Source organism: Halyomorpha halys, unplaced genomic scaffold, assembly GCF_000696795.3.
Source record: "Halyomorpha halys isolate HHAL.00 unplaced genomic scaffold, Hhal_1.1 Scaffold374.1, whole genome shotgun sequence".
NCBI classification, from domain to species: domain Eukaryota; kingdom Metazoa; phylum Arthropoda; class Insecta; order Hemiptera; family Pentatomidae; genus Halyomorpha; species Halyomorpha halys.
The window spans coordinates 733,361-761,342 of NW_027112597.1; the positions used below are offsets into that span (position 1 = coordinate 733,361).

The 27,982-nt window shown below is 29.9% G+C and overlaps 1 protein-coding gene across 2 annotated transcripts; it reads right to left on the reverse strand.

Moving 5' to 3' along the window:
• Window positions 1-57: 57 nt before the first annotated feature.
• Vps39 (vacuolar protein sorting 39) lies at window positions 58-26,037 on the reverse strand. Of its 2 annotated transcripts, none has more exons than XM_014422485.3 (18): window positions 25,823-26,037; window positions 21,629-21,906; window positions 21,330-21,536; window positions 20,710-20,887; window positions 20,263-20,393; window positions 19,840-19,953; window positions 19,627-19,756; window positions 17,576-17,694; window positions 15,619-15,756; window positions 13,888-14,110; window positions 12,709-12,884; window positions 12,398-12,593; window positions 11,525-11,673; window positions 9,974-10,104; window positions 9,435-9,585; window positions 7,832-7,926; window positions 4,802-4,878; window positions 58-260 (listed from the first exon to the last, which is right to left on the reverse strand). In XM_014422485.3, the coding sequence occupies exons 1-17, from the start codon at window positions 25,890-25,892 to the stop codon at window positions 4,818-4,820; spliced, it is 2,547 nt and encodes an 848-aa protein (XP_014277971.1). In that variant the 5' UTR covers window positions 25,893-26,037; the 3' UTR covers window positions 58-260; window positions 4,802-4,817. The 2 variants fall into 2 exon arrangements, with proteins under 2 accessions (XP_014277971.1, XP_066906489.1); XM_067050388.1 differs by lacking the exon at window positions 58-260 and adding an exon at window positions 1,178-1,187 and having other exon boundaries at window positions 4,800-4,878.
• Between the last annotated feature and the right edge of the window lie 1,945 nt (window positions 26,038-27,982).

Genomic DNA, 27,982 nt, shown 5'->3' on the forward strand with positions numbered 1-27,982 from the left:
AATAAATTACATAATACTGCATTACAGGGGAAATACGAAATATATTATAAGTCTATATAAATAAACTGAATACTATATATTTAATAAATAAAAAAAATATATTCATAGCTTTCTATATTCTTGAGGATACAAACAATATATATAAATTACAAAGCAATATTTACATGAGTATTTACAGTCTTATTATATTATATACAATATTATATATTTTTTCAAACTTAGAGTAGCATGTAGTAAAGAAACTATTTCACAGCATCAACCTGAAAAAACAATTTTTTTTTATATGCAAGCAATAACATAATTCATATTCAGAAGTGTCTTTTCCTACTGTTCTGTTGCCCCAGTGAGGTACTGGTTTTTATCATTCCTTTTCCGTTTGGCTCTAAAATACAGACAACCCAACAACCAACCATTAAACGGTAGGCTGATAGGTTTGTTGTTTTGGTTGGAATGAAATGATAAATAAGCCAGTATTTTTTTCATTCCATTCCAACCTCAAATACTGAATTCAGCAGCCGACAAGTGCTAATACTGGTTAAATGGTGTGCTGCTGGGTATTTGTGTCTCTTTTAAAACAAAACAGAAAATATACTAGCACATCACAGAGACCAGAACTGTAGCAACAGTAAAACCAATATCGTGCAAAGGCCCATCCCTCCTATTCTGAAGTCAGGAGTATGGATTAGTTTTATTGAGATACAGGAGTCACATGACATAAATTATTTAAATATATCATGAGAATATTGGCTGAAAGTATTATCTTGTCTCAGTACAAAACAACTCCTTTCAATATCTTAAGATGTTAAATGTAGTGGTTTCAATCAAATTAAAATGTCAAATAACAAAAAAAGAAATCATATGATCTGTTGAGAATCATAAGGGCGTAAGTCTGAAATCTGACATAAGAAGAAAATTTACATCCAAATTTTTACAAAACTATAAACTAAATCAAATTAAAACAACTTCCCTCGTATTTTTTCTTTTTTTTTGTCATTTATTTTTAAACCTCTCAATCTGATATAATAGATGTTCGATCAAAACTGATATACACTGATCCTATTCTTTATCAAACATTCATTTTGCTCTAATCTCCCATGTTGCTCTCCACAGCCGAAATGCTAAAATAAACTTTCACCACTTCCTCACATAAAAGAGGATTCGTAACAGATAATATGTACACAGCATCAAAATGGAATACATGATAGTATCAACAACCAAGGAACTCAACATATGCAATATATAATCTTAGGTGATCTATAAGTTCTGCTTGTTCACTGCAAGATGTGCTGGCAAAAATCTAACTCGATTTAAGAGACATTAATCCACAACTGATGAAAAATTTAGTCAGAAAACAATTTTAAAAATATAGAGGATATATATAACAACCCATTATCAATTCACGGAATCCAGAAGTACATACAACAGTAAGAGGTCAAAACTTTACTAAGTTCAGGAAGGATTTGTTAATCTCTCAAAATTCATTTGTTTCAAGACAATGATAGTGAAAACAATGAAAGATGAGATTACGTTAAGACTGCTCTGAGGAATTCCGGACTAGGAGATAATTAAGTAAATGAGATATCATGGCAAGGATGCTATTGTAAAGTTGATTTTTAAAATGTGCCTTTGTAATCCAGATTGGCAGAATCAGTTAGTACTATAACAAGATTTAGTAGCTTGCTCCTTCAAATTTACATTTCTCAATCATGTGGAGACCACCTCTGATAAATGCCTGGTTATCAGCTAAGAGAGAAAAATGCATGGCACCTTTCAGCCAGTTTTAAAAAAGCCATAAATTTGAGTTACGTTGGAACTGCTACTGAATTATAAAATAATTTAAGAAATACCACCAAATCGTAAGACAAAAGTGTGAAACAACTGTCGAATCCTAACTTTTGAAAGGGAGAGACAGAAAAAAGTTTTATTATATTAGTTTTACTTTAAATAATATGTAGAGGCAAGTGATATAATATCAAGAAGAAAATTTGAACAGCTCCCTATAAAAAGGTTATAACTGACACTTTATTTACCTTTTCAAAGATAAACAAGAAAATATTACCTTTGACTCAATAAACCTTTTTTTCAGTTCGGAGGCATGAAGTTAGAAGATAGTCAAACAGTTTGAATAACAGATTATAGAATCCAAATTATAAATCAACATAATTTGGGAGTTGGTGGTGAAGGTAAAATAGAGAAAATCAGATATGTACGAGGACAACAAATACAAGATGGGTAAACATAAACATCAAAGTAAGAGAAAAAACAGATCTCTTAATCTAGTTTCAATTTCATTAGAACAAACATACTAAATCAATGAATTATAGGATAGGAAATAGTAAAAATAATTAAAAACAAAAAAAAGATGCAGTGCATGCATCACACAACTTTCACTCACCAACCAATTTTGAGTTGAAATTAATCCTCACTCGTTTCAGAATAAATATTTCAAAATCATTAACTGTGACAATGCTTTCTTGTAATAATTTTCCAAATAACCTTTTCAATGGATAACGACTTACTCCAACATCAACAGTTTTCAGAAAATTGCTTCTAATAATATTTCTCATTGCAAAAGTAAGGAAGAAATATAAATATATAAGTCAATTAAAACCTCCATTGTGCTCTTAACCATTTATTCAATGCTAAATTGCTATTGAATCAATATTTAAAGTACTAAGTCAATACTTTAAAGGGGTTAGTCATACTGTCAACTGAAAGGCTCAAATACAGGTTAAATTAAATTTAAAAAGTAATATTGAAGATAAAGATATTAAAATAGTAAAAGAAAACTATTTATTGTTAACCAAAGTTTCGCCACACTTTGCAGGGCTTCGTCAGGGCTGTCAGAGTGAAACAAAGCTCATAACTAACATTGGTTAACAATAAATAGTTTTGGAAGATTATTGATTGACCGTGTGTAAAGATGAAAGGAATATGGTCCGGGTGCGGTCAAAAAAACTCAAATAGTAGCTTTATACTATTTTATTGAGCCAACGTTTCGCCCCACGTTGCAGGGCTTCGTCAGGGCTAAAAAAGATACAAACACATAGTTACAAAAGGAAAAAAAAAGGAAGAGAAAAAAAAAAAAATAAGTGTAAAATAACAGGGGTATAAAATGTAAAAAAGTAAGATATAATAAGAAAAATTAAAGGTTGTAAATATTAAATGAAAAGGGTAATAGTAACAGATAGATAAGAAAAGAAATATTAAAGAAAATACAAATAAAGAGATGTAAAAAGAAAAAAGAATACAAATCAAATGAACATGAATTAGGTGAACAATAAATACTGTAATACAATAAATACACCTAATTTAAATACTGTTTTATCATGTTTACTTTACAAATTATTTTCGCTATTGTGGCACAACTGCCGTCCCCACTCCTCCCAATACCAACGGTCACTTTTGTTTTGACTGCCGTCAAAATAGGTATGCATTCTGTCTCATCATTTGATTTGTATTCTTTTTTCTTTTTACATCTCTTTATTTGTATTTTCTTTAATATTTCTTTTCTTATCTATCTGTTACTATTACCCTTTTCATTTACTATTTACAACCTTTAATTTTTCTTATTATATCTTACTTTTTTACATTTTATACCCCTGTTATTTTACACTTATGTTTTTTTTTTTCTCTTCCTTTTGTAACTATGTGTTTGTATCTTTTTTAGCCCTGACGAAGCCCTGCAACGTGGGGCGAAACGTTGGCTCAATAAAATAGTATAATTCTACTTTTTGAGTTTTTTTGACCGCACCCGGACCATATTCCTTTCATAATAAATAGTTTTCTTTGACTATTTTGTACCTTTATTGACCGCTACCCGGACTATCTTATTCATACAGTCCACGATCTTCTTCCAAAAAAGAAATAGTAAAATAACCATGTCAAAAAAACAACAGTTATCAGACTAGCATATATGCTTGCTAGTTTAACATGAAACTTGTGTTATATTTATATTTGTGATTCTCCAATACCTTCCATGACTTCCAATGTTAAATATAATTTTTTTCTAAAGTCTTTGGCTTTCCAATCACACATAATATATTTATATTACAAATCTTATTTCTGAAAATGTCATGGGAAAAACATTTTTGCTGAAGTTAATTATCAAATCCTTTTATAGTTTATGTTTATCTATTTTCCATAACCAGTAAGAATGTGAGATGGTTAATGATTTAATTATTAGTCATATAATTCTTTCTAGACTATTGCAATTAGGATAAGACCAAGCTGATATTAAAGACCACTTAATTATAACTTGATATACCAACTCGTTAGAGCCATTTTCGATAAAATCATAAAAATGTTAAAAATTAACTTTATTAAGTGGCACTTCTGGCAGATCGATTTCATATAAAAAGTTTATGTTATATCCCAGGCATATACCCCTCTTTAAATAAGTAATTTCAGTTTCAAATGATTTTTTGTTTTTGAGCTTGGTTGCTCATAGACATACAGATGCACAGACTAGTTTGAGAACTTGGTTATTTTTACGCAGGGGACCTTGAAACCTGAATTTTCATTGATAACTTAAAATTCAATTGTTCGCAATACTTTCCGTAACTATGTATATCATACTAATTTTTTTTAGAAAGTAAAAAGGCTGGATAAACATAAAGAACATAAAGAAGTTTCACTACTTTATGTTGGTAATTGTGAAACAAGAGGAACAAAATGTGTCAATAGTTTGAGAATATGAGCAAGGATATATTGATTTATTGAGTAAAAGAGACATTTTGAAAATATAATACATTATTTAATTTTTAAAAAATAAAATAAGAAATTTAGAAAGTATATTCACCTTTGAAAGGATGACTTCAAACTTTGTCTTGGCAAGAATAATGGACTATATTACCATTTGGATAATATGCAAAGGCACTGAAAAAAAAATACAAACACAGATATACTATTCAGAAAAAGACAGTACATAATTTATAAAATGTTCACATAATGTTATGACAAGAACCTTATTAAGTAAAATAAGATTACAGGAGATGGAAATGAATAAAAACATTAAATATTAAGAAAGTAATAACAATACCTTAGTAGAAATATTGTTGTAATTAATAAAAACAATGTATATTCCATCATGATAGGCCAACACACAACTAAAGAAATATGTATAGTAAAACTAGTTCATCATACATCTAATGCAAATATTTATCAGTACATTCAAACATCATTTGATATTCTTCAGAACTGACATCAACAAAGGCATTAAAGTTATCAAGATAAATAAATTATTGGAAGATTGTTGATTGACCGTGTGAATAGATGTTCAAGAATAAAAGATTTTCGGAGGAAAATTACTAACAAACTACTCGATTCTTACATTAACCGTGTTACTCCAATCCCTCCTGTCCTCAACCCTTCTCAATCCACTCCACCACTTTTTCAGTACAGGTCCCTTCCGTATATCCCCATTCTTTCCGATAAAATTCAAAAATCTTTAAGATCCACTATTCCCACCCTACGTCTTGGCTTGAAGTCCCACAATAAAATTTCCTATCTTTTTTCCAAATTGAAAGACCCTATTCCTTCCTTACACTGTTCCAATGTGGTTTACCAGATACCCTGTTCAACCCCATGCTGCAATTCCTTCTATATCGGCGAAACTAAAAACCAACTTAAGAACGGCATTTCCCAGCACAAAACTTCCATCAACTCCTGTAATCCACTTGCATCTAAATTATCAGAGCACGCATTAAACCTGAACCATACTTTTAATTTCGACAATCCTTCCATTCTTGCCACTGTCCCCAACCACACCAAACGTCTCATTTCAGAGTCCATTTACATAAATTTGACAGAGAATTCCGTCAATCATAAAGTTGATAAAGACTGCATCTCCCTTACATATTGAAACATTTTGAACATAATAAAATCCACATAATACTTTTTTTCACTTTTTTCTGTATTTCATAAGCCCATTTTCTTGTCATATCTTTTATTCTTGTTTTTCTAAATTCTCACATTTTTTTATTTTTTCATTTAATTTATTTATTTATTTATTTATTTATTATTATTATGTTTTTTTTTTAATATTCACTATCCTTTCTGTATCATTTATGTATCTATCTTTTAATTTATATTCATGTGTTATCTTCTTAAGTGTACTTATATTAATTACTTTATTATTAATTTTCTATTGTATTTTACACTTTTCTGTATCCCCGCTCATTTGGTATATTTTGTTTCTTAATTACTTACACACATTGTGTCCCATTATTTTATACTTTACTGTTCACCTAATTTAAATACTTTTTTACTTTGTTTACTTTAAAAATTTGTTTCGTTATTGTGGCATAACTGTCGTCCCCACTCCTCCCAATACCAACGGTCACTTTATTTTTGACTGCCGTCAAAACAGGTATGCATTCTGTCTCATCATTTGATTTGTGTTTTTTTCTTTTTACATCTCTTTATTTGTATTTTCTTTAATATTTCTTCTCTTATCTATCTGTTACTATTACCTTTTTCATTTACTATTTACTACCTTTAATTTTTCTTATTATATCTTACTTTTTTACATTTTATACCCCTGTTATTTTACACTTATGTTTTTTTTTTTTTCTCTTTTTTCCTTTTGTAACTATTTGTTTGTATCTCTTTTAGCCCTGATGAAGCCCTGCAACGTGGGGCAAAACGTTGGCTCAATAAAATAGTATTATTCTACTATTTGAGTTTTTTTTTACCGCACCCGGACCATATTCTACTCATAAATAAATTATTCTTTGTGACACTACCTAAGTAAACTCGTAGATCAAAATTTTATACTGAATAACAAATAAAACAATGATTACATTTGCTTTCCAAATAGAAAAAGAAAATCACTAAATAATGGAAATAAACACACTAACCCTAAAGAATAAACAGTGAATTGTTATTCTTTAGTCAAAGAAAATAATAGTACGTAGCACCAGCATATTATTCTGCCACAATTTGACCATTAATTTTTCAAGCATTTAAAATTTTATTTTGATCATTCAAATAATTCAGCTTTATTGATGTGTCATTTATATCTTTAAAATCAATGAATAAATTGATCATAAATATCATAATTAAAAAATTATATTTTTTTTGTATAAAAAATTGATTGGCAACTTCACAAATGTTTGAAGTACCAATTTCTAATCTCTAAAAATAATAAGTAAGATAAATGTCATGATCTAGATCTGCAAAAAGTTTTAAGTGATGCCAAGAAGATATACAAAAATCCAAAAAGAATAAATTAAAAAGGAATTGGAAAATACGACCAAATTTTACAATAGTTGATCTCTGAAGTTGATCATCAAAATGAAATAATTAATTATGATATTTATTGTTGTAGCAATAAGAAAAAAGTAACCCACTAACTAGAATGTTTGCCATATATGCAGGTCAGTTAAGATTCCTCAACATCGGACAATCGGCAGTAGATGTTTAGTCCATTATATGGAATTGACTACAAAAACCGAACCAAGTTAATTATTTATGAACCAACCACGCCAGAACCAGAACCAAATTAATTAATTATGATATTTATTGTTATAGCTATAATAAAAAAGTAATCCAGGAATTAAAATGCTTTCTAAATACAAAGGTCAGTTTAGATTCCTTAACACAGAACATATGAAAACCGGGTAATTAATAGATGTTTAGTTTTATATGGAATTGACTACTAACATACATAGAACAAAATTTGTTTCTGGATGTATAAAAAATAAAATGTAAACGAAAAGTTTTTTTCACAAGAATTTTTTTTTCAATTCCTAAATATAAACAGAGCTTCTCTACCTTCAGAAGTGAAGAAGTGCAAAATATAACGACTTAGGATATGTAATTAAAGTACCTTTGATTTCCAAATCTTTTCTTGCAAACAGGACAAACCATGTTTTCATCAATTATAATCTTTTTAGCTTCAAATTCCATTTTCTCTTTCCTAACCTGAAAAAAAAGAAAAGTGCTTATGATTATTGACTGAATAAAAATCCTTTAATTTTTTAATAAATAAGAATGCTGAAATTTGAACTCTATCTTATAACTTTTTCTACCCCAAGAGACAGAAATGTAGTTGCATATTTACTTTAACACAGTGATGGGCTGTTAGTGAAGTAGTGCTTGTCACACTCAAACAAAACTCTTCTTACAAACACATCAATTTAATTTCTGCATGTTTAAACATAGATTATCTATGCTGACACAACGGATCTATGGGAAGAAATGTATAGCGAGGAGCCATAATATGTAGTGGAAGGCACGTAAACATCATATCAAGTTTATATGTATATTCATAGATAATAAATTCACTAAAAACCCACAAACAGGGTTAACTAGATATGCAATTACATTCTGTCCCTTAGAAGTGATTGGGTTATCACCATATTGGTTTTTAATTAATTTTTTTTTGTAACAGTTTATTTTTTTCAAATATTGGCATTTTGTATTTCATTACTTAGATGATTAATTACCAGCACATACAAATGATATGATATATGACATTAATACCAAAGTTCTGGACGAACAAGACAGTCCAATCTTGATAATCTGGCAAATATGGGCCCATAAGTTGTGGGATTATAAAATATTCTGGACTATTCAGAGTCCCATAGAAATAAAACAACAGAAGGAATTATGGTCAAAATAATGCAAAGCTGCATAGGTGATAAATGTTTTATCCTTAGACGTTAGGAGCTTGACAGATTAAGCAATGTTGTTCTATGATGATAGTATTGCATCATAAAATGTTTCAGTATTTTGAACTCACATTGTTTTAAAACATTAATGGAATATCAGTGGATAATTGAAGTTTTAAAATTCATAAGTAGTTAAGCCATATGCTCAAAAAATCATTATACACCAATAGAATTAAACACATTATCTTTTTTATGGCTAAACCACAATCGGAAAAACTTATAAACAAAACCCAATTTACTATGGTTAGTATCACCTTCCTCTCTGTGACTAAATGGTACCAATAATTCTTTGAACAATAGAAGAGCTAAGAAGAGGGTTTAAGGCTTAGACATTAAATAACCTATCAGAAAATACAACAAAGACATAAACAAATTAAAGAATTTAAGTTTTGAAACTATTAAAACATAAAAAGTAAAAGAAAAAAAACCTATCACAAAATATAAAAAGAACTATTTATCAGTTATTTAAGAAATCCTATAAATTTGTTTGTAAAGGAATTCTAAAGACTTCTATATGCCATCCTCCATTCCCTATACACATAGAGCTTTGGAAAACTAATGGAATCTAAAGTCAAACATTAATCCAACTAATAAAATGTAACAAATAATGTTATATTTAGACAAGAGCTATTTTCAGTAACTGAAAAATATTTCTATAATAACACAAACCCATAAACATGAACACTAATAATGAACGACAACAAAGAGAAACAATAAATAAATGACAGTAAATAAAACTGAAACACATAATCCTCATACCTGAAGTCTTTGGGTGTTTAACAATCCTTTAAGAAGCTGTGCAGATCTTCTTTCACCTGTTAATTTCAGCAAAGCTGCTATTAGATAATGCCTCAAACGACTAATTTGTATGTTATCAGGTAATTGTTCAAGTGTTTCAAGCGGAGGCAGCCTGTAAAATGGCATTCAATATAGTTTTAGAATATGTACTATATATATGAAATATATAATTTCAGAAAGTAGATAATCAAATAAAAAAAGAACATTTAAGGTAATCAATAGCCTATTAAATTTTTATTTAACAAAATTTACAAGGAATTATTCCTAAATAAAATTTCAAAAAGTAATTATTTCCTATAAGAAAATTAAAGGTGAAAAAATGCACTGTAAAAAATTGGCAATGTGAAATAGAGTATTTACTCTTTTGATTAATATCACTTAACTCAAGTCTTCAACAAATTATTTTAATAGTTTTCAATAAATGACAAATTATTGACTGTTTTATATTGAACAATGTTATAAAAAGATATCTAAAAATTAAATAACCACAAGTAAACTACCGATCAGGATGACTCTCCAAAAGTGCCAATGCTGTTTCAAGGTCTGGTGTAGTATGTTTCAAGTGTGAACTATCAACACCTGGTAAATCATCCAAAGGGCAAGTTAAGAGCTTCACAACTTCAATATAAACCTTAAAATAAAACATAATTTAGGATAGAATGAAAAATACTCATAACTGTTTTATCACAGAGATCATATTGAAAAATTCAAACTTAAAGGAAAATTCATGGAGTATTACCATATGAAGCAACTCAGTACACAAAGAAAAGGGCTATTAATAAAATATCAGAAAATAATTAGTATATATTTTAAATATAATGTAATATTTGACATCTCTTGTAAAATAAAATAAAAAAATATGTCACTATGAACAGAACAGAAATTGGAAATTGAACAATTAAATGTGAATATTATTTTCATAATAAAAGAAAATTTATATATTTTATTTAGGAAATATCATTTGAGAGCAAAAACGATACTATTCGAGCCCACATATATAAGAACTCATTCGATGGTTAAATTGTTGCCTTTTCTAAGGAATAGTTCTGCACTAGGGAACCATAAAATTAATCATTTGTTTTATTGCTTTACATTGACAGTTCCACTAAGTTCAAGAAGAAAAAAAGACTAAATTTAATTATTTGTATTTGGATTCAATTTTTTAAGAATAGACAAGATGTTTGTTCAGTGGGGACACAGCTTATGAAATTACATTTCTTATATAAATAACTGATGTTTTCTCATATATTCAAATATTTCTGGAATGTATTAATAATGACCTAAACAATTCATTTACAATTTTATTTTGTCATTAGATGTATTAATTTATGAAATAATAAAAACTTGTAGTCAGATGCAGTTATGTTATATTAATGTCAATATTATCAAATAACTTAAATATAAGAAAATAAACATAGACATTGCCTAAAAGCAAAATATAAAACATTACCACACACATATAATATAATACTTATAATGAAGCATATGATATGGATGGCAGCAAAAAAGGATTACAGTAAAAAAAAACTATTTATTGATACTTTACATTTCAACCCACGCTCTAGGTTTTCATCAGAACTATACTACATGAGGAGGAGATAGGGGTACGGTTACTGAAAAACACAAATAAGTAAAACTTATTTTATTAGTCCCAAGGTTTTGATCAGAACTTCAGGCTTTCATAGGGACTTAAAACAAAAAACAAGATTACAACCATAATGTATTTATTTTTAAGTATAAATTGTATTAAAGTTTAAGCTTAATGTCAGTAAATAATGACAGATTTTTTTTGAGCTTTTTTTTTTGTTTATTTCAAAATTTTTCCCTAACATAAAAGATTTTATTAGGTTAAGTAGCAGAGGTGAGCAGAGGATAAATTTTGAAACTGTTCCCTAGATTTGCTTTGTTGTGTATATTCACTCAAATTAAATTATTTTTAATTATATTCATAGATCATTGGAAATTTTCAAATACTAATTATTTAAAATAGTATAATATTTAATATTTAAGAGCTGAAAGAACACATAACATGTACAAACAACAATACATACATTTTCACTTCCAATCTTCTTTGTCGAAAATACTTTATCACAGTATTCCAAAGCACGCCTGTAATCACCCAGTACCAATATATATATACCAAGAGCATGTTCATGTCTTCCAAGTTTGCCATTAATGATAGCCCTTTCTTCAAACATACCTGATAAAAATCATTATAAATTTAAGTCAGAATAAATACATCATTAAACACCTATTTAATATTTAAGTATCAATAAAAATAGTAAGAAATGAGTTCTTAAACTTTATTTATTTATCCAAATTCCATTTATTAATATGATACAAGTGTGGAAATTAACACCAAACACTTAAAACTTTCATAGAAATAAGAGGATTTATAACATCACTTTTTTGTGTCAAAAGAAACATAGACTTCATAGCATTTATAAGATTAGAATGGAGGACTCTTCTGATTTTCTCGAGAAAAATAAAACTTAAAATCCAAATAGCAGTAAGTATAAAAACATAATATCCGAAATATAGACCTCAACAAGTAAAAATTTGAACTAATAAATGAAAGAGGTCAAATCAATACTAGAATGAAAAAGAATAGCAGTGGAAGAAAACCAGCATTTACTATGAACACGATTTTAAAAAAATAATATAGCTGTACTGCTTTCTAAAAACCAGCAACTAATGGAACCTAACATGTTTCATGGATTCTGAAAGAGTAAATTAAAATTGGCAAAGATAACTGAGATAAACACAAGATCTATTCGACCAGTTATCTCTTAACAAACAAATATTTAAATTTAACAGTAAAGTTTATTTTACAAATTATTAAGATCATTACTGTATTTAACTAGCATAAAAATAACCAAGGAAATAACAATTAAGAAAAACAATAATAAAATGAATCGACTTACAGTTTCTAGGAAAATGTATAAGTACAGCTTCTGGGTTATAATAATCAGATTTTGCTAAGAAAGCTAAAAGTTTAGTCCTGATAGTATTAGCCCTAGGATCTTCAAGTCCTAAAGATTGGATTCTTTCTCTATATTGATGCACTAAGGCATTATGAAAAATACTATTAGTCTCTTTCCATATATGTATAACATGTTCCTGAAAGATAAACCAAATGTTTTATACAATTTCAAAACAAAATATTGGATAATTTAAATAGTTCAAATTTTAATAAAATGCTGAAAGACTTTAAATATATATAAAATTAACCAACCAGATATAAAATCACTAAATTAGGCTTGTTCGCTTTCAGAAGGAAGTCTAAAACTTTTGGCCGAGGAAGATAATCTCCTTCCCGTACCTCTTCAGTAAATATTTTAAGCCCTTCTTCTGGAGAAACTTCTAACACCCATGCAGCATACTTAAAAATGTAATCAGAATGCTCTTTACCTATAAGAATTTTTTTAAACTATAATAAGCATTTAAAATAACCTTATAAGTAGTAAAATGGATTAAATGAATTTTACAAATTCCCACTCTAATAATTCAAAGAAAATGTAATTTCAAGCATTTAATAATATTTTAACCTATTAATTCAACCATTTTAACTTACTTATTATAATCAATTATCAGAAATATGACTTAACCTTTTCATAATAGTTTTTCAAATAATCTAATAATCTCTCAAATCAAATGACTTTCTTTTCATATCATGTTTTTTATATCCAGTTTCCTGAACTATTTTTAAATAAACCAAATCTTTATATGTTATTCAATATCCCATTTCTTTGAATCCATCAATTCATTCTCTTTATTGGAATGATGATAAAACATCTCACTTTTTATTTCCTTACCTTCATTAATCACAAAAAAACAAACACGAAATCAACATTCCAACACCATAATTCCTGGATTAACCATAAAGCAGTGAATTATTAAATGAAGAGATACTGCAGGGATACATTCAAGGTACACCCAAAAGCATATATTGATCTCTATAACTCATAAAGAACTTAATCCAGTCAACCATACACTGCATCAACAAACAATACTTTAATGAAGTTCTTTACTGCTTAATCCAGATTCTAAATGGACAATTATTGACAAATTAAATTTATATTCCACTTATCTTCTTCTATACACTCAGCTGAATAAGACAGATGATAGTGCTTTACATGGTCTGTTTCTGGGTGAAAGGATCCAAAATGACTCAGTGGTCAGAGGAAGAGACATGTAATAACATAGCTTATAAGGAGATATCCAGTAAAACTACACTTAAAATATAGTTACTCTATAATGAATACATTATTCACTAGTATTTACCACAAACAATTAATAAATTAAATAAAAAATACCCTTCCAGGCCATGCTGGAATATTGAAAGGAATCTTATATAATACAAAATATAATTTAACCATATTCCACTAAAATACTCATAATACGATAATATTACCTAAATTTTGGAGATAATGAACGATAGGAGCTGTTCCCCATAATGGTGAATCTTCGACACTGCTTTGTTTTTTCAAAAGTTCAAGAGCTTTGTCATGAAGACCTTTGGTTTGATAAAGTATGACTAATTCAGAATCTTTTCTCCACTTTTTGAGGGTTTTCTCAGCCTCTTCAAGATTGCAGTAGTTTCTTCGCAACAATGGGGCAACTAATGCATCATTTGTCTATAAAGTTTTGCCATTATTAATGTTAGTTGGTTAATAAATAAAAAAAAAGTATCACAAAATATTAAGAGCTTAAATTGATAAATAAATAACTTTCAATATTAAATTGAATTATCAATTTTAAACAAAATTATATATTATAGGAGACCCTGAAATACTACAGGAGCTACAAATGTAATTTACAGGTAACAGGCTTATTACTTTAATGTTCAAAGTCTAGGAGTCGATTTTTGCAGAAGATTTGGGTTCAGGTTGCGCCTGAGGTAAAACTAATTCTTTGACAAGTAGAAGCATAGTTAGATAAGGCTAATATAAAAACCTGCACTAACCCATAAAGAGTCTAGAGTTCAGTACTTGGTAAGGATCATCCACAACTGCCAAGTTATTTCACCACTTAAGGGAATTAAATTTATACAGACTGGATCAAACTAAATCCATCCACTACTGACAAACAGAATGAATAATTGACAAATTGAGTGAAAAACCTAAGCCAGAAAGATAAGAGTGCCTTTTCACTGAGTAACTCTGTTCCTAGACTAATCTAATAAGTTGCTAAAATTTGTTATTACTAAATGATTACAGAAGGATTTCAATATTTGGATACTTGGCTCTCTGGAGCAGCCTCATATTACCTCTCTTTCTTTATTTGATAACAGTTTATGTTCCTAGTGGTCCAGTGAATATAGGAGGTTCATACCAAGAAATCTATTTACAGTGAATATATTTCTTTTTAATGAGTTTTCTACATTAAGGAGTAAAAAAATTAGCTTTTAAAGTTTCTACTTTTTTTACACCTCCATCAAAATTATGCTTTAGGAATATACTTTTCTAAAAAAAAAAAAATAATAATAAAACATATTTTCTGATAGAAAAAAATTAAATTTTTTCCTAGGCTATGCAATAGATGCAGTAAATGTCAATTTTGCAAATTATAGTAAATATAAGTATTGAACTATTTCAGGAATGAACGTCATAGGAAATTCATCATTTGATTAGTATAAAAAGTAAATTAAAAATATGTTTATTCAAGTAGAAAAACAATATATTATATGAGAGATAAAATTATAAGACTTTGTCTAAAAAGCAACACTTCTGAATTGATAAGGATGTCGGTAATGAATGGCATTTTTATTAAATAATTGTTAAACTCAGCTTACAATAAACATAACAGTTATTTTTGTAAGATTCAAATACAGAACCCTCTACCCTCAAGTCAAAGCAAATCACCAAACCACCAAAATACTTATATAGGCATCTTTATGACTATAATTTCACAAATAATAAACTAATTTAAAATCAGCTTTGTGTAAATAATATAAATTTTAAATAATTTAGAAGTTTTTGTCTTGTAATCTTCCAAAAAAAACCTAACGAACTTACTCTATTTGTTTCTCTCATCAGCACAATTAATACTGTTTTTATTCATGCCATAGGAGGATTCAACCCTAAGTTTTTTTTTAAATAATTTTTATATTTAAATAAAAATAATTTATATTCATACTACTTACTTGTAAATAGCACTTAAGGAGTGTTGTATCAATTATTTGTAACAATTGTTCATTTTTCTTCTTTTGATTTGAAAACTGATCAAGTAATTGCTTATCTGGTTCAATATTCATGTTTTCTAGCATCACTTTATGTCTTACCTACAATAGAGATTTCAACATTAAGAAATGTAACATAGTTAAATTATTTAGCCAACCTAACCAGGCCAAAAATAAATATTAATTCTTTTATTTCTCATTCTCATTAGGAGATCATCTATGCTTATTTCTATTCATTCAAAATACAGGAATCACTGAATGTAGGACCATGGTAGGGTGACAGGGGCAGTGTTTAGTTTATTTTTAGTGAAAAAATAATAAACAAACTGTATCACCAAATGAAAATATAAAACCAATTATAAAGAATAACGAGGTATAATATAACAGAGTGAAATATCATAAAATTGAAACCTACAAATAATTGAATGAAATAATGAAGAGAAACAAAAAGTGAATAGCATAGATATGACAGTATGGAGTTGAGAAAACAAGTTTTCACAAATTAAACCTGAAGAATAGAAAATAGCTAGATGCGTCTCAAAAACATTGTGCACAGCCAACAATAACAACATAGAACCCACATTGATAATGAGTTTAAGTTTTAAGCAATTAAGTATCAGGATTTGATATTATAAAGAATTTTGTACTATGAAATTATTTTTCAAAAATATCAGCAATATATGAGATAAAAATAAATGATATTCCATCTAGTTATAATGAGTTTCATAAGCATAACAGAAAGCGTTTTTTCTTGGCAGATAGCACTGCGGCCTATAAGGCCGATTGTATGCCCTCAAAATCAGCATCAGAAACACTACAACATTCTAACGAGCTTATTAAAGCTTGAGATGTGTAGATTTTCTGAATCTAAGTATATTTGAGGGATTGATCAATTCACACTGCTTGGGGTCCACACCATGGTGATTCATAAGGTGATCCACACCGAACAGTGTGAACCTCAACACTGCAAATCAGTCACACCAACAAATGATGTATACCATTTCATCGTCAGCATTATAGAATCTGCAAAGAGGTGATACCATAAGCTTGAGTTAAACAATATGTTTATTAAATCTAAAGTAGATCCCTGTGATTTTCCTTAGAGAGCTCCTGTCCAGCTGAAGCAATATTTCACTTCAGCCCCTACAGGGTTCGTCCAGAAACAGCTTAGAGAGTAACTGTATTTTATCTAGCCAGTAAAGTTTGACTTTTAAGCCGCCTCTATATTTCATTTTGTATAGCTTAGGCTTATACCACACAAGAGCTCCGGATTAATAGGACTTGTCATTTCTTGCTACTAGAGCCACTCCTTACCTATTGGCATGCTCATTACTGGGAATAACGCAGTGATACAGGACCCATTCAATACTAACTTAATTATCACATGAAAGCTTATTGAGTACTACATCAAAATTTTCTACAACTCTAGAGTTAACTAGGTTATTCAATAGAAAAAATTGGATTAAAGAAAGAAATATCAGAACAATTCTAATAATCAAAGTTAATCACAAACTAAAAAATCTTATAATACAATAATTTAAATTCTTCTACTAATAGCTCCAAGTTATAATGGAGAGGAATATTGCTGAAAAATTCTGGAGTACAGCTATTAAAACAACTTACAAGCAGAAACAGTTATGTCGTATAACAATAAATCAATACAGTAACATATGAGCATAAACCTCCTGATCACCTTCTTCTCATAATATTGTTAACATAATATTTTATAAAAGAATAATATTAGTCTACGTATTCTGAAAGGTTAACAACCTTTTCACTGATTATACAATATTACAGGCAAGTAGTACTGATAAGTATGTAAGGTTACTACTGTAAGGTTGCAAGTTACCTGAGTAAGGAATACAACAATAGATCTTAAAAATAAAGACATAAAATGAACATTAACATGAGAACTTCTTACATGAGTAAGGTAAGTAATTAAGGCAACATAGCCAGCTTCTTCTAAATCATTATCACCAGTTCCTTCATCACCGCTTTGTAGCAAAAGTCCAGGGAATAATTTAATAACTTCATAAGGGTCTAAAAATCAATATTAATATAAAACAATACAAATTAAAAATTATAATTTAGCAAAGTAATATTAGAAAAAAGAAATGGTAATATTTCTAGGGAGGATGATTATAGTAGTACAAGTGAGAAAATAGCAGGAATGGGTAAAGTGTTTATCACGCTGTAGAATATTTTGAAATTCTGATATATCTGATATGTTCCAGGATAGTTTATTTAATCTAATTTGAAAAACAAATTTTTGGTGGAAGAACCATGCTGATTTTAAAATATTCTACCTCTATAACACTTAACTATTTTTGTAATTATCTGACTTATACTACTTTTTCTCCTCTTCTTAGATTTAAAACAGAAAATTTAATAAAAAGAAAAATATCCGTAACTTAAAAAAAAACATCTTTTTTTTTTTAGCCTGTTGGCTCTACAGACCTTGTAGATTTTTGGCCCCTCGAACCGACATTCTCCACATCTGCCAGTCTTAGGATACTGATTTCCAGTTTGCTGCATTTAGCTCTTTTCCATTGTTTACATTGGGACCTGTTTGTGCCTTACTCCAGGTATCTCGAATGTATGTTGAATTTTATCTGAATTAGTGTAGAACAAGGGGGTTTAAATTGTAAGACTATTCTGCTTACTAATGGACACTTATATTTTAAAAGTGAAATTTCTGAGGGGGCAAACTGTAGTGTGTTAGCTTAAATGAAAATTATTTTGTTTGATAACATGATATAACATAGAGGATTGGGTGGTCTCATAATGGCTGTATAGGAAGTCTCGCAACTGTGGTTACTTCTGCGTCTGATTGTAGCTTCCCTCATCCAAGTTGAGTGGTGGGTGAAATGGTGAAAACCATGGATATTGCCAGGTGTTCGTGAAACGTTACTTCTCGTTTAGAGGCTGGGCAGCTAGTCCTTGGCTCAGGCATGGAAGTAGGGGCAATCCAGGCCATAGCTTGCATGCTGCATTATAGGGGTCTTCACATGCACACAGCAAGGGAAGAAAATGAGACCCCTGACTCTGACTTTATATAAAATCAAAAAGTAATGAGAAAATCGGATTATGCAAATGTGACATACATCTTGTCAGTCCTGTCTATACATCTGGTTTTTGGCATCCCAAGCTTTTGGTCTCTTGCCAACTATACTGGCATTCATTGTTGTGTAGTGGTGTCCTAAAGGATTTTTTGAGCCACATGTCTCACCCATCTTAACCTCCTTGCCTTCATATCATGAGATATTGACTAGCCAATCTCTGCAGCATACTAGACAAATCACTGTGGAATCCCTGAGACTATGCAGGCGTTAAAGAGAAGATACTTTTGGTGGGGGATAACGAAGAAGATATTGGAGGTTGCGGGAAGCTGCGAGGTTTGTCTACATACTAAGTACGACAGGCATCCACCTAAAGGGAGATAGGAGAAGAAACCTACCACTGATGCGCCACTCAAAGTTTTACAAATTGACACATTCACATGAAAGGAGTACAAATAGGTGACCATGATTGACCTCTTCTGTAAGCTGGCAATGGCGCACCAGGTGGAGGACAGGTCTTAGGAAGCAGTATTGGCAGATCTCTGCTTGTGGTTTCAGTTCTATAGAGTTCCCGAACGCATATCATCGGATGGGGAAGAGAATTCAACAACTCCTTAATACTGGCCTGCAATATTAGATTAATTGATTTTTTCACATTTGTATGTAGGCTTTTTTGTGCTAATTTTATCTGTAAGTCAGTCAAGAAAATTACAAGTCCTATAAATTTCATAAGCCAGTTTCAGATTTTTAATTTAGTGAAGACTTGCATGTTCTATCTCTGGTCAATTTCCCCATTTTGAATTTATGATTTTTTTGAAATAATAGTACATGAACACAAAGCAGAAATATAATTATTCAGAGTAATATTTATTCATAAAAATAGTTAATAGAATGTAATCATGTATATAATTACTTGTTTTTAGTTCTAAGAATTCTGCCATTGATTTTTCATACTTCTTATTATGAAACAAATCAAATGCATACAATGTCTGAATCTGATGAACATTTTTTTGTTTCTCCTCTTCTGAATCATCGGCCACATTCTAAATAAATGAAAAATAGAAAAATAATCATTTCAATTATCCCATTAGATGGCATAGCAAGATATAAATTATGAAATAATTACCGCTAATTTGAGAGCTAGTTCAAAGTGCTTGCCTTGAAGCAATAATTTAATTTGCCTGTGAAGAGGAATAGCAGTCATTAGCCATATTTGATCAGTAGAAGCAAGATAAGCAACCTGTTACAACAAATATATAATGAATTAGTAAAGAATTTATTATTTTTTAAGAAACATTAAATCTGAATGTTTATGTATATATATATTTTTTTTTTTTATGTAGAACATTCTTTTATTAGTTTCCTCAAAAATGAAGCTAAACAAAAGACAACTATCAAATCTGGATGAATGAAAACTTTAAGCCTTAATGTAGATGATACCTATCTCCTATGGTATTTATTATTTAGACTTATTGCAGCAGTATTCTAATTGTTATCTTATTTAACTTCTTCCTATCCAAAATCAAAATTGAATGTTAGAACTACTTACTCCTGATTTTGCTCTGGTGAATGATTTTGCCTTCACTGGCAAAGGGACTATATCCAATGGATCTTCAAGTCCCCAACACCTTATTTCAACTGATTCACCAAGTAACCCAATCAGGTAAGGTTCATCATAACCTGTAAAAACAACAGAAAAATGACATATAGAAAACATTCCAGTATAACAACTGGAATATTGTTATTGGAAGATCGCTGATCGATTGTGTGTAGAAACAAAAGGAAGATGGTTTGAGTGCAGTCAAAGAAAAACTTATACAACCATAACACTATTTATTATGAGCCATAATAAATAATAATTATTTCATTTGTATATACCAAACCGAACTAAACAGTTTTATGATTTTCTTTTCTTAAGGAAGAACATAAAACATTATTAAAACACCATCCTTTATAAACTAAAAAATACTTCAGAAGAAAATAAAATAAATTTCACCTGTCGCGATTGGTGGAGCAGGCCATTTGACAGCAGACTGATTAATCGATTCGCCCTCAGTATTTAGAAGAGTGGTGAGTGACTCTTTGACAATGGCAAACATATCATCTACCTTGATAACAATTGGTTCAGGTTGTCTTCCAGTAGGGAATAATTCTTGAGGCTCTGAACTTGGTAACTTTATAGCAAATAATAAGAATTCACATTAAATGGTCTAAATAAGATTAATGGTCGAAAATATTAGACCAGAATAAAACATATACTCTCTGTAGTCTGTAAAATAGTTTTACTTTCCAAGGTAATAGAGTCTCTTTATGAATATAATTTTGAAGTAATGGTCCATAAATATGGTTTTCAATAGAGTAGAAAGAACTTGATCCAATAGTGAAAAATTATCACCAATAATAGATTTACATTAAAGTTATTAAGATGTTTAATACTTAAGAGATTTAAAAAATATTTAATGATGATTTCTTTAAACTTTTCAGAGATAAGAAAACCAATTTGATGTTTGATGAAATAAACATATTTTATAAGATTTGTCTGCACTTGGAATGGGTGTAAATCTAAATTATAATAAAATAAAAAGAACTAGAGGAAGAATTCAGAGGGAGCCTTACTTTAATTATATAATATCCTCCTCTATAGCCAACACATATAGATTCTTTAACCCAAGCTATAGTCCTAGGTGTATCATTTAGGGTTATTGGCTCATCACGAAACTCTAAAAATTCCCGTGACTTAAGATAGTACAGCTGTAGTTTACGTTTCACACAAACACATAATCTTACAATAGAACTTGAAACTCCTGTTAAAGATACACTGGGCTAAAAAATAGAATAAAATAAACAATCATAAGCCAGAAATGTTAAAAAACATATTAAATTTTTAACATTTCAAGTAAATTAAAAAATATTACAGTTCGGTCAAGTGCAAATAACGTTGCTCCTTTTGTTTTTTGCAGCGTATTCATTAAAGGGCAGTTTATATCAGCCAAATCATGCATGCTGACTATATTATCGGATAATTTTATAATTAAGTCATATTCAGGAACCAATGCCAATTGATTGATTGGTTTTTTGTTGAAGTTTTTGTGATACCTATGCAGTTTTACTTCAGGTTTTACCTCACCATAGCCAGGCGAAACATTATAAATTATTAAATGTCCTTGCTTTGTTCCAATATATAATTTATCATCTGAAAAATAACAAAAAAAAAATTAGAACATTGAATTAGACACTGTCCAGTTGCATAGCATAGTTGGGTGGTGGGAGGAGAGGGCCGTCCAGGGCGGCAAAAATTTACAATAAATAATAATATCTTATAAAAATTTGAACCATTTCCTTTAACCTGTACAATACATGATAAATATGATTGTTCTTACCAAAAAGTTCTGTAGTCTTACTGTATATTTTAGTCTTTTAAATTGAAATACCTAAATTTTCCTCCGCCCCGGACTGCTGACACCCACCCTATGCCACTGATTGTGTCCCACTATACATGTTCACTCCCCATAGCCTCAATAATTTTAGGAACTCCAAATTGATTTTTGCTGGATCATAATAGTGGTATATAGTCTATCTTTTGAGGTTATTATTAATTTTCTTATCTTCTCCAATTCTTCCCAAGCACATCTACTATGGAATTTCCAATGAGATGGGGGTAATTTTATTAATGACCTCTGAGAGTAAATACATTTTAAGGCAAATGCATATTGGGCACATTTTTCCTAAAGATTTTAGTAGCCAAAAACAGAAAACAAATTTTTAGGATTTTTGATGACTTACAAGCAAATAATGTTGAAAATTGAACTAACTTACAGAACATAATCATTTCAGAATTCAATTTCCCATAAAACTTACTCATTTTAAATGAGATATAAATGTGAACAACCCATTATATCTTATAATGCTCATCCTATCATTTTTATCCAATAGATTCTTCTTTGTTTCAGTCAATAATATACCCTCCCCATTCACCATACTACTACTGGCCTCCCACAGGAAATCTGCCTAAGTGCCATATAATTTAATTTATACATAAATTACTATCAAAAATTTAAAAATGCTAATATAGCCTTCTTCGCCAATGATACAGTGTAATACTTCTCATCTTACCGAATCATCACAATCACTAATAGATCAAAAAGGGTTTAAAAAAGACATCGAAGTACCATAAAAAATATTGGTTACATCTAAACATTGAAAAACAGAAGCCATAACTTTTACAAAAACGACGACCTGTACTTTTTTAGAATTTAGTTTTAGATGATAGCACTATCCCTTTTGACTAATCCGTAAAATATGTAAGAGTCATGATAGATAGGTAAACTGTTGTTTAAGTACCAAATTAGAAAATAATGTAGAAAATGTTTCCATATTTTAATAAAAAATCAAAAGTATCCCCTAAAAAGAAATTAATATTCCATAAAGCAGTAATACAACACATGCCTGTCCCATATGAAGCTTCACTAATAGAATAAGTGCCTCAGAATTGTTAACAACTATTTATATTATAAAAAAAATAGCTAAGATGCATTCAGAACTATACACAGACACTGAACATGAATACATATTGAGAAGAATATGGGAAGAGTTTCTGAGAATGAGATTTGGAAAATGAATGAGGAGCTGATGGAACAGTTTAGAAATCTCAACATTGTGGCATTAGTGAAAAGAGCCAGGATAAGATGGAACAGGATATGTGGAGAGAATGCCAGATCAAAGAACACCGAAGAAGATGCTCAATGGGAAACCGGATAGCAAGCGAAGTCACGTCTTGTCGGATGGCAAGAGTAATCCCCCGGATCAGATGGCTGGATGATGTGGAAGAAGATCTGAGGTAGCTGGATGTTTGAAAATTATGGGAGAGAGCAAGAGATTGTGGAGATTGGTTGGCTGTGATGGAGGAGACCTGGGTTATTGTAAGATCGTAGTGCTATAATAATAATAATAGTAATAAAACATCAATACATATACAAATTGACTCATAATTTTTTTCAATCTTGCATAAACTCTCTAGACCCGTTAATAACTGAAATAGGAAACCATACGAAAACCACAATACGTAGATATAACCATATAACCAAACAATCTATATTGCTGGAAAATTCGTTAATAAACTTTCTCTATTTTATTTTAAACAATCTGTATATTATTAATGAAAATTTTCTATTTGGGTACAAATTGTCAAAAACTGTTAGGTAATTTATGTCTTCAGGATGTATCAGATTAAAAATGTTCTTGATACAAAATTATATTAAAATTCTGTTTCCTATCATAATTCATAAATAAAATTAACCTACCCCGTTAGGAATTCCAGAGTAAAGTAGGGTGGAGAACCATATATAAAGGTGTGATCTTGGGTTTTCTGAGGTACGCATCCCCTGCGTGGAGCCGAAACCTCACGCATACACAGAAGAGAAGACTGTTGAGGGTCACGAAGACATACACGGTAATAACGGTATCACATGAGTCGGTGCAGGTGCTGGCCGGAACGATGCCCCTGGACCTCATCCTCAGGGAGGATGTCCTTAAATATGAAGTAAAGAGGCAGGGACTAGAAGCGCTACCGGAGGAGCTCTGAGAGAGGATCGGCGAGACTCCTAACTTATGGAAGAAAATGCTGCGGGAGGACTCAATACAGGAGTAGAATGGACAGTGGGTAGCAAGCCAGAAGGGCGCTACTTTAAGAAAATTCTTCCCTACCGTCCTTTCTAGATTGAAGGCTAAATGGGACCTCCCAGACTATTGGGTCTCACAGATCCTAACAGGATACTGGGGATTTCGGGGAAAGCTGCAGAGCTTTGGAAAGAACATCGACCCCCGGTGTACCATGTGCAGAGTTCCTGAAACAGCAGAACACGTAATAGTAGATTGTTCTGCCATGGAAGGACACTGAGCCAGTGCAGCTCCATCAGTAAGGTGCTAAACCTAGAACTGGGCTGCACTACAGTAAAAAATATAATAAAAGAATAAAGAAAAAAAAAAGAATTGGTGATTTTTGGGAGCAGTGACATGCGCAATCCCCAGCGCACTACCCCACTGCTCCTGCACCCCGTATACCAGAAATAGCAAGGGAGGGGGATATTAAAAAAAAAAAGTAGGCTGGAGAAGAACCGGAGAAAGTTAAAAAATTAACAATAACCCAAAATATTGACATGTTACCATTATGAACTTTCAAAAATCAAATCAAAATTCTAAAAATTGGTATAAGTGTAAATGTTTATATATAAAAAATTTGCATAAATAAATAAAATAAATATATGGTGAAAAATTAATTATTTAAATAGAAATTATCTAGGTTATTATGTACTTTGTGGAAAAAAGAAATTTGTTTTATGAATGACTTAGAATTGTAATTAATAATCATTCTGAAGTCCTTTTTTTCTATATAAGAATGAAACAGGTAAATTTTATAAATAGAAAAGATGACTTAGCTAACTTACTTTTTTATACATTCCATATATCTCAAAAATATGTATTTTCGAGTAATTTATAATTCAATTTGATGCAGTGGTTCCCAAAATGTGTTACTGGTCCCTCCTGTGGAAGAAGAAATGTCTCCAAGGTTCTTGCATATCACCAATTAGGAACCACTAACTTAATGAAATACTGAGGCTAAGGAAAGTCAACTAAAAGGCAAGAAGAGACGATGTGAGGAACTGTAACCAGGGTAAGCCTTGATATAAGAGATATGGAGGATATACTGGAAGAACACAGCCTAAGGTAGTTTGAACACATATCCTAATTATTAAAATATTGTATAGCCAGGAAGACTAGTGATGAAGTACAAAAACTTTGACAGTTAAGGTCTTGAGTGGAAAAGAAGGAACCAGCTAGCACAGGATCAGAATCTATGGTTAAAGCAGCATTGAAATTAATTGTGTAACTGAAGAATAAATCATTTTGGATCAATATTTTGATATTAAACTATAAGTAATTCAATTGGATAATAAGTAAAAATGAGTTGTAATATAAAAATAAAATCTTTGAAATCCATATTTCTACTAGATAGATTGTTGAGTTATATCAGTATTGCACTGAGAGTGTGATATAGATAAAAAAACATAATGCCAAAGACTAAAAGTCAATTAAAGGTATATAATACTAACCATGAGAAGTAAAGCATTCAATCTGAACAGTTAGTTTCATTAATTGTGTACAGTCATAGGCTTGATGCATTTTGACTTTGCCAACGAAAAAATCAAATTGTTTAAAATATTTCAAAAGTTACCACTCTAATTAAAACAAAAACACTATTGAAGTGCCTAATACTAGCTATAACCTTAGACACTGTTATCAATGACAGAAGTCGGCAACCTGTTATCCCTTATCACCAAGTCAAGAATGCATTCAAATGCCAAACTCAAAATTTCAGATAGCTTTTTGAGGTAAAAATTTCATATAAGATAAACGTCAACAATCTTCAACAACTGCTTGACCTCATGTCTAATTTGTGTTTCTTAATTTTTTTTGTTGTCCTGTTTAGTGGTTTTCGTTTTGAATCAATTCGCTTAATCGTACTCACAATTTTGTAATTTTTTGAAAATAATTCTTTGTTGTAATTAAAAAATCATATTTCTTTCATTAAATTACAGGCTATTAAGGAAAACAATTTATTATTTAAGGAAAAAACTAATTATAAACAAAAAAATGTGACGTTAACAATAAGTTACTAGTTGATGACCAAAAATTGCTGTTATACTTGAATAGTGGAATATCTATATATATGTAAAAATAAAAAATTATTTAGAATTTGATGTAGTCCACGGATAATCCATAGACTGCAGTAACATTATCTTCTGAGGACGTTCTACAGACACCTGAAGCTGCCTGAGGTCTCAAAAAGTAGCTCCAGTTTACAGTAATGTAATACCTCAAACACAAAATTAAAAAAATGTCAGATGTGCCACTATTCAAGCAAAGCAGCAAAATATTTTATGCTTATAAAACAGTATGGTCTTACCCATACATTACCTTTGTTTTATTTTAACAGTTCCTGTATAAAGAGAGCATTGATTGAATAAGATCAGATACTTCATTATAAGTTTAATTAATATTTAGGCATGTTCATATATATCGCTGCTTGGTTTGACAGTGGCTCTAATCAAAAACAAAAGTGTCAGTAAATAGGTTGGTCACAAAGTAACCCTAGTCTGCAATATAATCTATGAAATATGTCCAATATATTAATTATAAATTATAAGATATAGGCTTACACATACTTAATACTTCAAAAGGGTTTTGTTAGTACTTTATATCTTTTCTTTTTCAGGAATAAAAGAAAATGATATTACGTCCATGAAGATGGACATAAGAAATATGTATTAATTTGGAGATGAGGAATGAGGATAAACGTATGACTAAGGAACAAAATGAGAAAACTTGGACTTATATTCAGAATAGAATGTGAAAATTTCTTTTTAATGGGTTGAAATATGTCCACTAGATAAATCAAGAAAAACAATAGAAAGATCCCGAAACGTTGTTCCAATACGAATGAAAACTAGAGAAGTGATTAAAAAATGTTTTTATTCTCAAAAAATAAAAATAGTACAGTACGTGGAATACAAAAAAAAAAAAAAAAATTAAGCTAGTAATTCTGTTTGCCTTATTTGTCATTACGAAGTAATGACCAATTATTTAATCTATTGCCAACATTAGTATTGTATTTCCAACATTATCAGGCATTCTTTTTAGTTTTTCTCGATGGAAAGATCAAATTTCTTCATAAAGTATCATCTAGACCTCTCAGAAAGCTCCTTCAGAGACTCAGGCTCAGATGTTATCTAGAGAAAGATGGTAAACAATAATCGTTCACTAGTTATCTTTGTTCTAAACTCAGAGTTTGACACACTGCAATGATATGAAATTAAATAAGGTATCGAATTTCTTTAACTTAATAATGATAAATTATTCATGAACTATAATTAATGAATAGTTATGATATATAGATGAACTATACCATGACTAAGAAGCAATGTCTAACTGTGATAACAATTGATCGAATAAGATGTTTTTTCTTCCAAGAACTGTTTCAAAAACATTAATAATAAATAAGAATAAATTATCAATTAACAATAACAACAAATTATTTAATAAGATAGCAGATTTCAACATTGTTTTGACTCAAATCAAATCAACTTTTATAGTATTGCTAAAATTCTTTTCTTTTTTTTTGTAACAGATACATCAGCGAATCCCAAAACAAACGATTTCTAGGTCGTAGAAGTCAGCAGTAGTAATAAATGCGTGGAAAGGATGTAAGTTAG

What these genes read in the sequence shown, in the direction of transcription:
- Vps39 (XM_014422485.3), bottom strand. Translation starts at nt 25,892, where the DNA reads ATGCATCAAGCCTATGACTGTACACAATTAATGAAACTAACTGTTCAG. An exon ending in TGCTCCACCAATCGCGACAG is followed by an intron (nt 20,394 to 20,709) that starts GTGAAATTTATT and finishes TTGTTTTTACAG; the next exon opens with GTTATGATGAACCTTACCTG. An exon ending in TCATTATCTCCAAAATTTAG is followed by an intron (nt 12,885 to 13,887) that starts GTAATATTATCG and finishes AAATTCTTATAG; the next exon opens with GTAAAGAGCATTCTGATTAC.